We start from the raw sequence: 16,587 nt of genomic DNA, 5'->3' as shown, positions 1-16,587 counted from the left end.
TACAGGTTTCTCAATTTTAGTAACTGTAAGTAGAAGCTCAGCATGTTCCAGTTACTGAGGTCAGTCAGCAACAACAAACCTCAGTCTAAAAGATGAGTGACTAATAAAAAGTCCAGTCTTTCTATAGGCAAGAAAATTTCTCCATAGATAGAAACACATCAGCCAAGGAAGCATGCACATTCCATGCTTCCACTTTCCAAGTGGAAAACATTCCACTTAACATGCTAAGTGCAACAAGATATTGCTCAGGGATTGTCCACTTACAAAGCAAACAAGCTGAGAATTCAGGTAACAGCCTTGGAAAGCAGGACAGAGCAAGAAAAAAAAATTAAGACGCAGAACTATGAAGTAAGAAAACTAAGGGATAGCAGAGTTCTTGTTTTAGCAACTGTATCTACAAGAACAGCTCTGAACAAAGACATCACCTTCATTAGTAAGATGATAGAAGAGTCACTGCAAGCTCCTGAAAGAAAGCACCAGTTTGTTGTATGGTAACTACAGACAACACTGCTCTTGTGGCATCAACAAGCACAACAGGAGGCTTAGAACCACATCCAGGAGTACTGTCTTTAGGTAACACAAATTTATAAAATATATTTTTATATGCTGTCTGCAAAGTGAGAATATTTTCCCAGCATTATAATATTTTAGAGCTTTTTTCATAAGATAGCAGTATAATAACTGATAAAGCTTTGCAGTCATTTGGCTGTAGAACACAAGACATTTTTACAGAAGGAAGGGGTCATGCACTTCCCCCTTAACATACACAAACAAAAAAAGGGATTCCTTTCTCTGGAGCAAAATGCTGCCAGTTCTTTCCTAACCCGACCCACACTGAATCAGCCACCTGGCCAGCTCTGTAGTCTCATTACAATAATAACTCCAAGTTATAACAATAAATAACAAAATAATAAAGTCCATAAAATAATAACTTAGACATAACTAGTTCAACTTTTCTCATTATCACAAAGACCTTTATCTGGCATATTTAATTTTTTAAACTACTGAAAAGCAAGATAAAAGTCAAAGCTGATCTGCAACATCCAAGCACTATGGGAAGAACACTTTAGAAGAACAATGGACAAGTATGGTGGTTGTTTTGTTGTTTAATTATTTAAAATACGTTAGGAGACATTCAGTCAATGTTCTGTCTGCCTATCTAATTAAAAATTACAGCACAGACATGCACATAAGGACTCAGCAGTCTTGCAGAGAGGAAAATAATGGAGTTTGAAGTCTACCAGAATAAGTGTCTTGAAATGCAAATAAAGGGATTGCTTTACTACAAACTAAACAAAACAACAAAATACACACAAAACAGACAAAACCAGAAAATATCCCAACCAAAAAATAACCCAACCTTTAATTCACTCAGAAACAGAGAAGCAAGAAATTCAGCTAATCCCAGCTATAGTGATGTGATGTAAAATGCATTTTGTGCAGCCAGCCCTAAACCATCTATAAGCTGTAGGCCTTTAGCTATCAGGAAACTTTCAGGCAGCTAGAAAAACATACTATTCAGTTATCTTATATCCTACAAGTATAAAACTCTTCCTGACTATATCATACTAGGCCATACTAGCATCAATTTTCAAATGCAAATACAGTTAAAATCAAGTGTTAAGCAGGAGGCACTGAGAAGAGAGTCTGATGCTACAAGCTGGTGCTGTATTACCTGCACACAAACGGCACATAGGATTTTTTTATAGTGTTTCACAGAAAGTGTTGCTTTTCTACACCGTTTCCATACTGTGGAAACATCCACATGACTACAAGCTGGTAAAAGACAACAAAAACATAACTCCCTTAAATCTTTTTCTAGGTTGCTGTATGTAACATCAGACTTAATAAGTAAAGCAGAGTAAGCAGAGTAAACGTGGTAAAGGCATGCTGAACAAACTGGGACATTGGAACCCAGAGAGGCAGAACATTGCCAGAGCTCTTCTGGCTTTCTACCTTGCCAGCTGGAGCCAAGAGTCCCAGAGTTCTGGCCAGTTCTCAGCACTGAGTTAATATTACCATGAAGCTTTAGACTTTTTTCTTCATATTGATAAAGATGCCTACGTGCAACTGCTGAGAAGCCTTCCTTTGTTTCACTTCCCCTTTGGCTCCCTAGGACCATTAACATGGCAAAAACAGCAGTCAGGAGAGATGTAACTTCCATAATTTTGCCTTGGTTTAACGTGGTGTTTACTATCAGTGTCCATTCCCTTGAGAAACAATGTTTACTCCCGTGGAAGACTTTTGCCCTGCAGAGGAGAGGAAGCCCTTTCATTTTACAATGGGAAGGTAGGTACAAAAGTAGGAAAGATGGCTTGCTACAAGTGTCCATTTTTACTCTTATTTTTAATAATTCATGTCAACCCTATTTGTCAAGCCACAGCTACAATTCCTTGCACTCAGGTATTCAGGTCCTTTCCAATCTCTGAAAAACAACATCAGGCTCTTAAAAATTAAGAGTTTTTTACTCTCTGAAGGATCCTCTTTACAAATGCTCTATACAGGTAATGGCAACTCATTTTCAAATTCATAAAACCCTGCACAACTTCAGTGAAAGTCTAAGGCTTCTTCTGATTATAGTAAGATTTCTGCTTCTATTTCTTTGACAGGGACCTTCATTCTCGTCTACCAGGAAGACTGAATACGACAAGATAAAATGTGCTGGATTGTAAACAAAACCCTTTTAATCTTTCCTATGCAAGAATTAACAAGCAGATACATTTCACTAAATTCCTCTTCACAGTTAAAACATTGAAAAAGTCACTGGTGCAGATCACATTAGAGTAACTGTCAGCCTCACACTCAATTACCCAGATCATGTGCTATCTGCCTTCTGGACAAAGGTAGGTTAGAAGATATAAAGAAAACAAACTGTCCCAGTCTTCCTGGAATAAAATCCAAGTATCTGATCTGTTTGCCTTATAACAAATATATAGCCTTAAAATACCAAAGGCTATGTAAACACAAAGCATACAAAAGCAGGAAACATTACTATTTCACTTGCATCATCCTAAAATGAAAAATTGAACAGAAGCCATGAAGAGTTCTTCATGTTTGGGTAGCCTACACTTATCATCTGAGACTACATCTTCCTTTTGGGACTCTCTAGAGGCTGCATTGTTCCCTCTCCTACTCTCAGCCTTTTCCCAGCAGTATGGCATGAAGACAAAAGCAGCATCCTACAACTCAAGTCCCACTTCCCCAAGACTCTCATTCCCCTGGATTTAACAACTGCTATGAGAGCATTAAACATTTTTAGTTCATGCTTGCAAGCACTGTTCCATCCCACACTGAAGCTTTCTTCCAATCAGATTTGTTCTATCCATAAAACATCTACCTCCTCATTTTGTACATGAAGTGTTTAGATACTCTGTAACACTGCTCAAAAAATGTAAAAATAAGGCTGACTACATAATCCAATCACATCTCTCTCTGCAATACCAACAAAGATCAATTCATGATTTAAAGTGGTCAAAATTATGATGAAAATAAGTCTTTCCATTTTTAAAAAGCAAAACACTTTAAATTGATCATGTTTTCCATCGCATCATAATAATTTTAAAAAGCTGACCGAAAATCACAGGCGATTTAAACGCTGTTTCCAATAATCATAAATATTTTATAAACCACTTCAGCAGAAAGAACCACCAGTATATAAACATCAACAATTAGGTAAGTTTGCTATCTGTGACCACTGGCAAAAGGAGCAGGACTGGGAAAACAGAGACACCTTACAGTAGCCAAGTCAATACATCATTTCTCTTCTTCCTATTTCTCAACACAGCTTCTCATTCAGCTCTGCATCCACACTGCAAACTCCAAACATCCAAATCTTTATTAATGCCTCTGTATCACTTTACAATAACATTTTATTTAGAAGTGCCTCCTGTAAGAGGTGACCATTTTTAAAAAGAGAGAAGATGTAAAGTCTCGCTCCACACAATTTTGACTTTTTTTTAAGATGGCAAAAGGAAGAAAAGAGGAGGCAGTTTTGAAACAACTCTCTTGCACCAGAACATTTTCTGATAATTTAATATAGTGGCATGAAAATGATCTGCTCCAAAATCCATTACTAGTGCCTAATTTTTGTATGGGACTAAGTCAAGAAGTGAAAAAAGCCTTACCAAGTTCTATAGCCAGCAAGCTGTGTTTCCCATCCCCAGCCTGAACCTATGGACTGCTTCTAAACAGTCAACAAAAGCAGAATTAACCGCAGCAACTCCGCTGGTTAAGGTTCAATTCTACACACAGGGTCCCCTGGAAAGCTTTGGGGAGCCCAAGAATTGGACAAGGAATCTTTTGTGCTATATGAATATGACCTGCAACATATTCTGCACTCAAGCAATGTGATTGATACTGCTCTGCTCACTCGGGTGACTTGCCTGCAGACATTCTCTGACAGCCAGGCAAGTGTGCATCCAACATCCCAGAGTGAAACTCTAACAGAAGCACTAACCCCTGCTCCCCAGTCCCTCCAGGGATTGTAACTGGGTGATTTATTATCTTTCATAACACACTGGAGATTTTAATCTTGCAGTTCTTAGGTAAAACTTAAGAACCTAGACTAGAATATTCTATCTAAACCTTGATTCATGAATTCTGAATAATGAAAAGAAACCACATACATTCTTTTGTATGTTTTTCCAGTAATTCAAAAGCTCAATGAAAAAAAAATTACCATGCTTAAAAAAATATAAAAAGTAATCTTCAAGTTCAAGCAAAACCTTATTACTCTAAAAATTAAATGTCATGTTTTATTGCATTATGTTCTATCACATTTTGCTTCGATACTGTGCTGTTTTCATTATCAAGAGTCAAGATGGACTCTTGAGTGAGTGCATGCAGGGTTGTATGCATGTGACAGCAAGGAAGACTCACAGAGGAAAACAAGGACAGCAAAGCTTTACAGAATGTTCTGCTATGCAGATGCACTACCTAAAATTAGCAGTTTTGTGATGCTTACGACACTTTTAGTTCAAATCCAAGAGGAAGAACATTTATTCATAGATAGTTGTAACAACAGGAGAAAACAAACTGGATATTTATGACACAATGTGAGTTTGTGGGCTGTAGTTCTGTCATGTTCAAGCAATGGTGCTTTTAAGGAAATTATCATCCTCTGACTGTGTAACCTCCACCCTTATATGGATTTTACTATTCCTATAGGAGGAACAGACAGAAGCACAAGTCTGAGGCTGCTAAAGTGTACCATCCAGCAAACTCACACCTCCAGCATACTCAACCTCATGAATGCCATGAATTCCCCAAGAAAAATGTAGACTGCATTAAACAAATGTATTCTTATTTCAATCCTGACTTCACAGTTCCCTTTCTGGAACCACATACAAAGAATTCAATGAGAACTCTTTTCATAGGACCTTCAGTCATATTTCCTTTACTTAAAATGATATTAATTTCTGGGATTTAGCCCACTGTGTCTCAGACCTACTTACCCCCAAAACACTTCATTCAAAAGATCTGTATACCCAGCAGCTGACAAACACTGACTCTCGTCAGTATTCAGTGCTGTGTTAGTGGCCTTTACAAGTAAATCCAGTTAGACTTCAACAAACGACAGTCCTAAGAAAGCAATGTCATTTTAGCCATGAAATCTGACAAACTCACATCTTGGTCTTTATGTCTGTACACTGGCATTGTTCAGCTGGGCCAGAGCACACAACCAGTTATCAAGCAAAAAGTGTTGGCAACTACCATAGCCTAACACAAACCTTCTGCCTCCAGGAGCCAGTGCTAATCAGCTAAGAAATGTTACTCCTTGACTACCAAGAAAGGTGGACACTAGAATTTACAAGGAAATGACCCTCCTTATTGCACAAGTAGGTGCAAGTCTCCAGAAAGGGAGGGGAAGAGGCAGGATAACATCTGAACCACTCTACAGGAGGTGAAGGAGGCAAAGATGGTATCACTCATTTCTTCATTGCTGGATATGGAGAGAACAGACCCTGAACTATGTTGTTCCAGCAAGACACCATTTACCATTTACATGGTAAATGGTTTAGCTCAGAGCCTTGAAGGTTTCTCATTTTGGTAAGAGATATCCATGTCCAACTGTGTTTTGCATTTGTTGAAAAGAAAAACTACACTGAAATCTGAGCTCAAAAGGGCTTTGTCACAACCTGTTTTGAAAAAAGATGCCTGAAACTATGGAAGGCATGCATGGAATTTTTGTTCTGTACACAGATACAGTAGTCAGCTAAACAGACCCCTTGGCTTCAGGAGAGGCAGAGATCCCTAAACAGCAAGGAAGGAGCTGTGCTGCTTGGAAGTAACAGAGCAGAAGCACTTGAGAGACACCTGCTGCCCATTGAGAGAATCTGTCCTCTTTGCAAACCACACTCAATTATCCTTCACCTAGAACAGAACGGCACAGAATCACTTCCATGTGGGGAACAACTTGGTACAGAAAAGCTGACTGCTCACATCAGTAACCCAAGTTTTAACCCCATATTTAAGAACCTCTCATCCTGCTTTTAAGGACAGCTACCAACCCAAAAGAAGATGTGAAGAACAATTTTTAAATTACAATTATGGACCCAAGTATGCACCAACTCCTCTCAGCCACACTCAAAAGCTGCAGTTTGGCTCAGTGCTCAGATTACACAGATTATTGTATTAATAGATGCAGGTGCAGTTCTTGGAAAGCCTTCTAATTTCCCAACCACCCCCTAGCCAAGGAACCTGTAGGGCACTACAGAATACCATTTCAGCAATAGGTTTCACTTTAGACAACCAAAGGAAACATTGTGACGATTTTGTGATGGGCTCATGTTACAATGTAAGCCCAAGAACTTCTCACGGTTTAACAGTGGATACTCAAGAAACAAAGACTATGTCAAGGTCCTCCTTCAGCTCTTTTTTCTTAATCAAAGTCACAACATTTTAGATAGCCATTAGGTAGATATAATTGTCTGAGTACAGCTGCCCTTAAGAGGCTTGGTACCAGCACAACATATTTAATTTTTAATTAACTCTCAATCCTGCAAATATTATTTTTTCATTCTATTTGTCAACTTCATCTAGCTCTGTTCAGACAATTAAGCCACAAGTCTAGAAACCCACAGAAAGACTCATTAAACATCTGCTGAACATTAAGGAAGGCTTCTAATTCTAAACCAATCTCAGTTTTTTAACTTTTCAGAATTCATTCAGTTAGCAGTTGCGTCACTTTGTGAAAGCAGTAGCATACTAATTTTTTAAAAAAGTAACAAACATTAAATTGAAGGCTGCAGGAGTGACCAAGGAAGACACTTTACCGGAACAGAATGAAACCAAGTGACTCCACAGCTGCCCGCCTGACGTCATCATTCACATCACTCACCTACAAAAGAAAAAACAGCATATTCAGAATACAGTTAAAACACTTGAGGACCATGTTTCAGGCCAGATGTCAGTTAATCAAGAAGACAGGACTATAGAGAAAGTTAATTAAAATTGAAAGTTAGTTAAAACGTTCAGCTTCAGCCCAAACAGCCTCACCCATGTTTGCACACCAGCTGCAAGATGATCAAAGAACAGACAGACCTTACCCTTTACAGCTTAATTTATTTTTTCTCCAGCCCACTATTTACTGCAAACATATTAGCTGGGTAGTTTAGGTTCATGTTTTAATCACTTCACAATCTCTGATTTGGACCAGAATATTAACACTGCAGACACAAAGCCTGACAAAGTGATGTGCTTGTTTCCTGACCACAAATTTCTTCCTACGTGCTGCTAAGGCCACAGTACTTACAGCCACATGCAGCAGGCGCCTGATAGCCTTGTTGTTCCCTGAGCCACAGTATGCCATAGCCACAGTGTACATGCCAGAACGACGGAGAATTGGATCCTGGAAGAGAAAGCATCAACATTTCACATCCATCCAAACGGTGACTCAGTAATTATATCTTTAAATCTGTTCCACTCTTGTGTCTTGAACCTACAAACAGGTCACAGGTCAGCCTCGTTGCTTAATTGTTTATTTGGGACAAGTAACAGGACAATGACCAAAGCAGGTTTGTCATTACCAAGTTCAGAGGGACAGAGAGCCTGCTATGCTGCAGGCTGCCCAAGAGTATAGGGCAGAGGTGTCATTCTGCTTCTTACTTGCTATCTGCAATAATCACTGCCAGAGCCTTGAGATGACCCAGCTACAGCCTGTTTTTAACCACTACATCCTGAGCTACTCCCTCTTGCTGCTCACATGACTATGAAGACCAAGTATAAGGCTAAAGAAATACACAACTAAGCAGTGTTGTTCTTGATCAGAGTGCAACAACTTGGGAAACAGTCCCACTTCAGATCTATGTAGGAATTTCTCTGGTTCAAAAGAGCCAACCCATTACAGCTGGAGATTCACAAATGGAAAGGAGGTCAGCCATGTAACACGAGAGTCAGGGATTAAGTTACAGCTCAATTTACCTTATCTCTGCAGAGACTCTCAATGAGAGCATCAGCCTCCTCCATCCTCCCATACATGACCAGAGCGATTCCAACTGCGAGGCCTCGCAGGATCTTTTCATGCTGGGTTTCTTGTGCATAGCCAACCATGTCCTCAATAGCCTGGGCATTTTTAGATCCCAACATAACCAACCCCAGTGCCAGGCCAGCTGCCTCACCTGAAATGCAGAGAGAAGCAAAAAAGTCAACTCTGTTCCCAAAAGTAATAAATACTGTATCTAGAGAATCACACCACATGTAGGCCAATAGATCACTTCTGGACATCACCATGCCTAACAACTCCATTATTCATGGCAAAATGTGTTTGTAACCACAATTTAGTACTTTTCTCTACCAAGTTCCATTATCCCTTCCTTGGACCAAGAGCTGCTGAGATCACTTTCCTATGAACCCCACCAGCGCAGCAGTAACTCCCACAAGCTTCTCCCAAACCTATCTCTCAGGTCAAAAAAGTACATGGCTCTGGAGAACAGCCACACTAAAGAAAAAGCATATGCCAAAGAAAAGAATAGAGCAAAAAAGGGGCCGCTTAAAGACCTAGCCTGTCTTATCAAAACTTGCCACAGTGCCAGTCATGACAGGATCTCTGAACATTACTGACACATAACTAAAGAACCATAATGATTAGGAAAAGGTCAGTTAGTAAAACACAGCTAGAAACAATCTGTGCTGCTAATGGAAAACGTGGGGAAAAAAAAACATGACAAAAAACCCCCAGGTGCCTGATAAGGCCTCAGATGGTTATTTGCTTTGAAAGCAGAACATTTACCTGTCACTGCATCATCCTGGTATAGATTTGTTTTCAGCAGATCGTACACATCCTGACGTGCTGTCCCCATGGCAGCCAGCCCCAAGCCCAGGCTGCCACCATGTCGCACAATCTAGAGAAGAACATACAAGTTCAGTCATAAAGCAGGGAACAGTATGGCTTCAGCTGAAGCAGACATCTTTCCATCAATATAAACCTGCAAACTTTTAGCCCCAAACCAACCCAAAATGATCTCTTGACCTGCCAGAAATACCACTTTCACAGTCTCAGGCAGCAGGTCCAGTGAAAGAGACAGAAAATAGAAGAAAAACAGTTCAAAAGCCCATTAACAGTAAGTAACAGAAGCTTAACACATAGCACAGAAGACTTTCTAGTAACTTCAAAATCTCTTCCCCCACTCAGTGATTTACGTAAAATCATAAATCTGTGCCATGTGTAAAAACCACTAGCTAATAATAGCTTTTAAATAAAAAGGTTAAAAGGTACCCACTTAAAAAGAGTCTATAACCTCTTTTGATCTAACAATGGATACATCTGCAGTAAGACTAGTAGGATCTGTTCAAGGAATTTAAAGAAAAAAGTAATCGGATTCCACAAGAAGAAAGAGGCAACATGCTGAGACAGTGATCTATTCCCAACTTAAAAAGATATTTTTTTGTAGAGGTCTACAAATACTAAGTATAGAAGTATCTTATTGTGCAAGATGCATTAAAACTACAGGTCATGTCAGCAGAAACATTTCGTGGCTTATTTCCTTGACAACTAAGCTGTAAACAATAACAGTGCCTGAATGCTGCAGGTCCACTAGCAAAACAAAGCAGATATAACAAGCAGTATATATGATGAAGCTATAGTCACTATCAAGTATGTAAGAATTTCCTGAAAATCTTACCTAAACCTTAAGCAACAGGTTGCTAAAATCAACCTCTAACCAATCTTTAAGACTCAGAGGAGGTTTAAGTACCACACTGCTGCTTAAATACCTCTACCCTCCACTACTCAACCAGCCAGCACCCTCCTGCATATTCCCAACAAAGCAAAGGCTCATTGCAGAGCCCAGTACACACATCATTACTGGCATTCTTCAGCTGGTTCAGCAAGTAGTCAATGATGTCCCCGCCGTGGTTGGCATGGATGAGACCCAAGGCATAGAGGCCTCCTCCCTCCTGGTAGGCTGACCCTGGAGAGGTGTCCTTGGGCAGGTAGGTTGCCATTAGCTGCAATGCTTCTTTCTCATGACCCTGGATGTCCAGTAGGAAGGGAAGACAGTGGGAAGTGAAATGGGAAAAAACAGCAAGGTAATATTTAAACATGTGTTATAGCCATTATTTTCTCCATTGAAATCAGTATATCAGTGCCACACATCACCATTCAAACTTACTGAAAGTTACTACAGTAAGGAACTTTTTAATGTAAAGACACAAAATAAGTTATAGCTGTGCCAGGTACACTGGACTGCAGGCACTATCCGGAATCCCCAGTTCCACATTTTCAGTGTTCACAAGTCAAGCATTTACAATGAGCAGACAGAAATGAATGCAATGTTACCTTGTGTATAACACCCAAGCTGGCAGTAGCAGTAAACTTAGCCCAGTTAGTGGCCCTGGCCAGCCACTCCAAATTGTCTCTAAAGATGAAAAGAGAAAGGTTATACAAAGTTTCTCATCTAGCCTGTTCCTAATCCTGCAAACAGGGTTTAAGAACACTGAAGACTGCTTTCAAACTAAAAAGCAGCTCCAGAAGAGAAGGCAGCTAAACACATTTCCACTTTACATTTCCCTCCCCTTCACCAGTCCTGACTTTTGCCTGATTGTAGTCAAGCTTCTAGACATGGGTGATCTCAATGAAAAACAGAGAACTGCTCAATATCCAACCCACCAATTCTCTGGGAGAAACTTTAGCAGAGTTTCTGCAGCTTTCCTTAAGTCCCTTGTAAGGTCGGCCCTAGTATTTCTCCTACCAGAGTCATTCAGTACTGTCAGTCTCTACCATAAGAAGATCTATCTCAGAAACTTTCTAACTGGTAAACAAAGAGAAGAGAAATTCCAGACCTTCACCCTCCAAGCTGCTCATACAGCTAGCAGTCAAACAAAGCCATTTTGTGAGGATAGAGAAAAGGAAACAACTCTCTAACACCATTAGAGTTCTGCAGTTATCACTCCGGACGTATCAAGGAGGGCAACAATGTTGTTCAAACACCTCTCTAAATGTCACTGCAGCTTCCTTGCCATAGATTTACCTAAGGAACTGGTCACTGGTTGTCCCACAGTGCATAAAGGAGTTTGCTATAACAGTTGCAGTATGACACACGGAATTCCTCACTGCATCCTGAAAGAACAAGAACAATCAGTAGCAAAAGATCTGCCCAAGGTCACTTAACAAGCTTGCCAGTACAGTAGAAAAATGGACTGTAATGATCCTCAATTTAACCAGCAATTTCCCTGTAATCAGCTAATAGATTGCTAATACATTCTAACATATCCTCTAGCCATCTTTCCCATGCAAAATGATCCTTTATGTGAGTTTGTTTCAGAGATGTGATTATTCCAATTGCCACTTAACTGGAGAATCACCCTGCTCTGCTTCCCAGAACCGAGCACTCACAGCAAGTGCTGCTGATGTCCCCAGGCTGTTCCCAGAACTCTACTGCAGAATCCTGAACACTTCATCAGCAGAGGGAAAAGATCTTCCAAAACACTTGAAATGTCATCTGAAATAGATCAACCCACTAACAAGCAACCCCTACTACTTTTCCTGATGATGTGCATCTTATTTCACAAACAAAAAACTTCTCCTATAGTTTCTAGTAAGCTTTTAAGATTCTAGCTTATCTGTAAGTTTTCACTTTCCCACCCTTGAGTAACACCTTCCAAAACAAAACCAGTTACTCCATTCACTAACTCTGTCTACATTACAGTATCTGACTGGTTTTGTCTCCAATGTGGAAATACTGTTTTTTACTACATACCAGGATTCCCTTGCCAAGCTTAAGGGCTTACCTAACATCTCAAACAAGATAACAACATATTGTAACCTACAGTCCTGGCTGACTCCTCCCTACCCAACCAGCAGCATTTGCAATGGATCTGACATGGAGCTGGAGAGAAAATTTTGCCCATCTTACTGAACAGATGAAAAACAAACCCACCAAAAAAAAAAAAAAAGGTGAGAAAAGATGAGTTGCTATACCCAATTAAAAAGCCCTAATTAAAATGCCAACATGCTAATAGCAGCCTATCATTAAAAACAACAGCAGCATGATAAAAACCAACACAGGATGAATCAGATAAATCCAAGACAACCACATCTAAACAAGTCTTTTACCTTTGTGTTTTTGAGGATCATGAGATCTGTATTGTTGTTTCGTATTAAAAACTGCAGATGTAACTCAATGGCCATTTCTCCACTTAAAATTTTAATCATTTTTGAGATCTGGTCCTTAGGCTCTGGGTTCTTCACATACAAGCAAAAAGGAAAAAAAAAAATTCCATGAGAACCTAACTATGACTCTCTTAAAACACAATTCAGGAGAAGCCACTCTGGTATGTTCCCATCACCATATTCCAAAAGCTATCAGGTTTTAGCACTAAAAAGACATTGTTTCTGTCCTTGGTGCAAAAGCCCAAGCCTCCCCGAAATCAAATCTTTTGTGCACAGCAGTGTAGGTGGGAGAAGACTCTTCAAAAAGAAATGTTGAAAGCAAAAGAATATGGGCAACATCTAACATTCTGCAAGCTGCTGCTTGGCATTACAGAGACAGTAAGTCTCCTGCCAGAGGCAAACCCTTTTATAAATGAACCTGTATTTCCATGGAAGCTTTCATAGACAGGGCCACAAAGCTACAATACTTTGCATGAGCCTGTGCTGAGCTGCAGCACCATTCTTGTGAGCTACAAGCTTCATTTACAACAACAGTTAGTAGAAGTAGGAAACAGACACATTCATCCTCAAGAGCTCTTTGAGAAAAGTGTCTTTCCTCCTGATTGAACAGTTGAAAATGGATCTGTAGAAATTGAAGTTCATTCTGAGCAGAGTGAAAAGTACAGTGCAGCTCTTTGTCCTGACATTGTTAGCTGGTCACAGACCAGTCAAGTATGAGTAGTTCAGCCCTTAAACTTAAACCCTCAATTATTTCTTCGTAGTCAGCTTTCTTAATTGTGGAAGATTAAGCTAAAGAACATTTCTGGCCAAACAGATTGTTTTGGTGTACTTGGCACAATCAGCAAAGCCAGTACAGCAGAAACTGATTCAAGACACCTTTCCGGTAAAAATGTACTGTCGAGGCTCCTTGCTGGGGCAGAAACTCAATCCCTTTTGTTTTCTGTGTGAAATATAACTTGAAGAAAACACTTCTGTTTGGCCTTAGTTAATTTTTAAGTGATCTGCAAGAATCTTTCAAATATTCCCAAGTTTTGTTTGCAAGCATTTACCATGGGGAAAAAGAAGAAAAACAAAAAACAACTTGTCTTGGGTTTTACCATCCTCTCAGGTAACACTCCTTGTCTGCAGCATTGGAAATGTCAAAACTGCATTAACTATTCTACATGCTGAAATGCAACTGTATGTGCATGTTAGAAGTGAACTCACTTTCTCCACTACTTGGGAAAAGAAACTAAACAAAAAGATTCCAACCGACTGGGCCAGCAACACAGCACCATGTAGGCCCGAGGTAACTTACACCTTCATGGAAAAGAAACTATGTTACATCAGCATCCCCTCCTGCCATTCCCGCAGAACAGCATCAGTTCTATCCAACCAGAACTACAGCTGGGTTTTTAAAAAGAGAGGTAAAAAAAAAGCAACAAGCTAATTCACTCCCGAAGGTTCTCAGCAGCAGTTAAATTTCAGGCCCTTTCTTTTGGGATGAGTTAATTATTTCAATATCAAAAAGCAAACACATAAGCCAGATCTTTCTGTCTCCTTTCTCAGAACTCAGTAATTCCTACTGAACTCTGACCATTTCCCACTCTCACACAGCTTTCAGTAACTGAACTGCTGGACATTAAGTTAGATTTTTGGCCCTCAGAGATCATTTGTCACCTTGTCTCCAAACACAGAAAAGGAATTCCATTCTTTATTAGCCAAAAAAATTTAGAAATCCATGACATTCAAAGAGAACACATAAGAAAAACTAAGTAAGATCTGTTTCAGAAATAGCACTCACAATTTCTGCAGATCTCCCTGCTGCACAAGTGCTTCCTGGTTTCTCTTCTGCTTCCATAGCATCACTGAAATAAAACAGAAATGAAAAATGCATCACTTGCAACAAGTCAGAACTGTAATTATGGCTGAACGTTGTCCTGAAGGAGTAGCCTGGGATTTGGAGATGATGACTGGAAAAGAGGAGTTTGACAGAAGAAGGGCTGACTATCTGGAGCTTACTGCTGAGCAGAAAACTCCACCTCCACTCAATTTTCAGGGAACTTGAAGGCAAAGGCCTCAAAATCCCTACTCTCTTATTTCACCTACAGACACAACAAAAATAAAGATGCTTGTAGGGAGTGGACCCCAGTATAACTGCTCTGTGCTTATCTCAACTGCAAAGAAAATCCCCTTAAAAACCAGTAGATTTTGGTAATACACAATTTTGTTTTGACGTCTCGCCTATACTTAAGTAAAGGGGAGTAACTTGATAGCTTGTAAAAAGCATCCATACAAGGAATATGAGGCTCCCTCAGAGCAGGACTGGAGCCATACAAGTCCACCATCTCTCAAGTCAATCTCCTCACCTGTCTTTCTCCAATCCAGGGACAGTGCCAGTGTTGGTGGATCCAGGCACAGAGGCAATGGGAGTTCCAACCGTGCGCAGATTCTGGATGACAGAAGACAGGAACTGCTGGCTCGCACTTTCGTACAGGTCAAAGCAAATTTGGTAGGCCATGAGAAGGTTATCATCCTTCACCAATTTTTCCAAGATGTCACTCACAGCCTGTGGGTCATCCAGGAATATCAGGCACTGAGCAGGAGAAAGGGAAGAATAGAAAAAAAAAATAGGAGAAGACATTAGACACTTCAGAACGAGAAAGTAACACTATCATGGCTGCACTCCAATGCCCTCATCTGCTGCTCCACAGAACATCCCCTTCAAAGAGAGAAAACATCTCTCTTTTATTGAAGACAACAGAAAACTCAGAAGAGTTTTCACAAAAAAATAAAGACTTGTCCCACTAGACACAGAAATTCAAAAGCACATTGAAGAAGCACCAGTCATTCTGTAGGGATGTCTCGGCTGAAAATAAACAGGCATAATACTGAGTCATGTGTACATGGCACACCAAGACTGGCAAAGATCTGAGAACATCTGAGTAACTTCACAACTGGTTGTCCAAACACTTTCAGACAATGGCTTACCAAAAAAACAAAGCACTGGAAATGTTCTTGTGAGGAATAAATAAAATTCCAAGCTGTGAACCTACCATCTGATACTCCCTACAAAGGCTTAAAATATTCTCAGAGTTGTCTGTGTCCTCAAACTGCCTTTGAATGGATTTCTTTCTCTATAAATTGACCAAATATGCAATCTTTACATCTCTTTTTCAAGTTGGTCTCACTCTGATATATGTTGGAAGCACGCAAGCAGGAAAAGATATTTCATTTAACTGAACAAAAGACAGAGAACAGGGAGATGTCACGCCAAATATACCTAAACAAGAGTAACTTTTTATTATCTTTAAAGATGACTGAAAAGTTTACCTGGCACACATTGATGAAGTCTGGTTTCTCCAGATTCATGTAGATTTTAACTAGAACTCTCAAGACTTTATTACGAAACTGTTTATTCTGCATCAAAGACATACAGAGCTTCAAGCTATAGGCCAGCATCCCAGGAACATCATTCTGAAATAAAATTCAGGGATATCAAACATGGGTTTAGACTAACAAGCAGGATTTAGATAGGAAAATAAAGCTACCCTTTTTCTATTTTAAAAAGCAGACCAAATATGCATATAAATCTTCACAGTTTCCTCTCCTATTTTCAGAAAAGCTTAAATACAGGTGTGTATTGCAGTTTAAAGAAAAAACACTATCAAAATCATGCAGGACCAGTATTTAATTCAGAAGTTAAAACATGCAAAATATTAACCTAAAAGTACAATACCTATCTTCCCTTCATCCTTCTTGTTCAAACAATCAGTTTTGAATGCAGTGAAATTCACTGCACTAACATAAAATGTCAGCAAAACAAACCACGCACCAAGCAAGAGCAAGCCTGAGAAAATGATTTGGTTACTAGGCCTTAGAAAGGAACAATGAAAGTAAGATGGATGCCTTATGATTATCACTCATACACAGAAATGGGAAACATCCAAACATACATAAAAGTTGCAAACCTGAAAACCTGTAAAATTTAAAGGATT

The 16,587-nt window shown here is 39.6% G+C and overlaps 1 protein-coding gene across 1 annotated transcript in view; it reads right to left on the bottom strand.

The window, feature by feature from the left end:
- Positions 1-16,587, bottom strand: part of PSMD1 (proteasome 26S subunit, non-ATPase 1) — a 60,101-nt gene that overhangs the window by 38,058 nt on the left and 5,456 nt on the right. The window contains exons 6-16 of the mRNA XM_059855570.1: positions 15,923-16,066; positions 14,959-15,185; positions 14,394-14,457; positions 12,554-12,682; positions 11,469-11,557; positions 10,778-10,856; positions 10,297-10,470; positions 9,230-9,341; positions 8,422-8,618; positions 7,754-7,849; positions 7,275-7,339 (exon numbers count right to left, since the gene is read on the bottom strand). Of these exons, the coding sequence (XP_059711553.1) occupies positions 7,275-7,339; positions 7,754-7,849; positions 8,422-8,618; positions 9,230-9,341; positions 10,297-10,470; positions 10,778-10,856; positions 11,469-11,557; positions 12,554-12,682; positions 14,394-14,457; positions 14,959-15,185; positions 15,923-16,066 (1,376 nt within the window). The remainder of the gene's footprint in view (positions 1-7,274; positions 7,340-7,753; positions 7,850-8,421; positions 8,619-9,229; positions 9,342-10,296; positions 10,471-10,777; positions 10,857-11,468; positions 11,558-12,553; positions 12,683-14,393; positions 14,458-14,958; positions 15,186-15,922; positions 16,067-16,587) is intronic.

This window comes from Haemorhous mexicanus, chromosome 10 (genome assembly GCF_027477595.1).
Source record: "Haemorhous mexicanus isolate bHaeMex1 chromosome 10, bHaeMex1.pri, whole genome shotgun sequence".
In the NCBI taxonomy this organism is placed as follows: domain Eukaryota; kingdom Metazoa; phylum Chordata; class Aves; order Passeriformes; family Fringillidae; genus Haemorhous; species Haemorhous mexicanus.
Note: the sequence above shows the minus strand (reverse complement) of the source record. Positions and strands in the feature narration are given on the sequence as shown.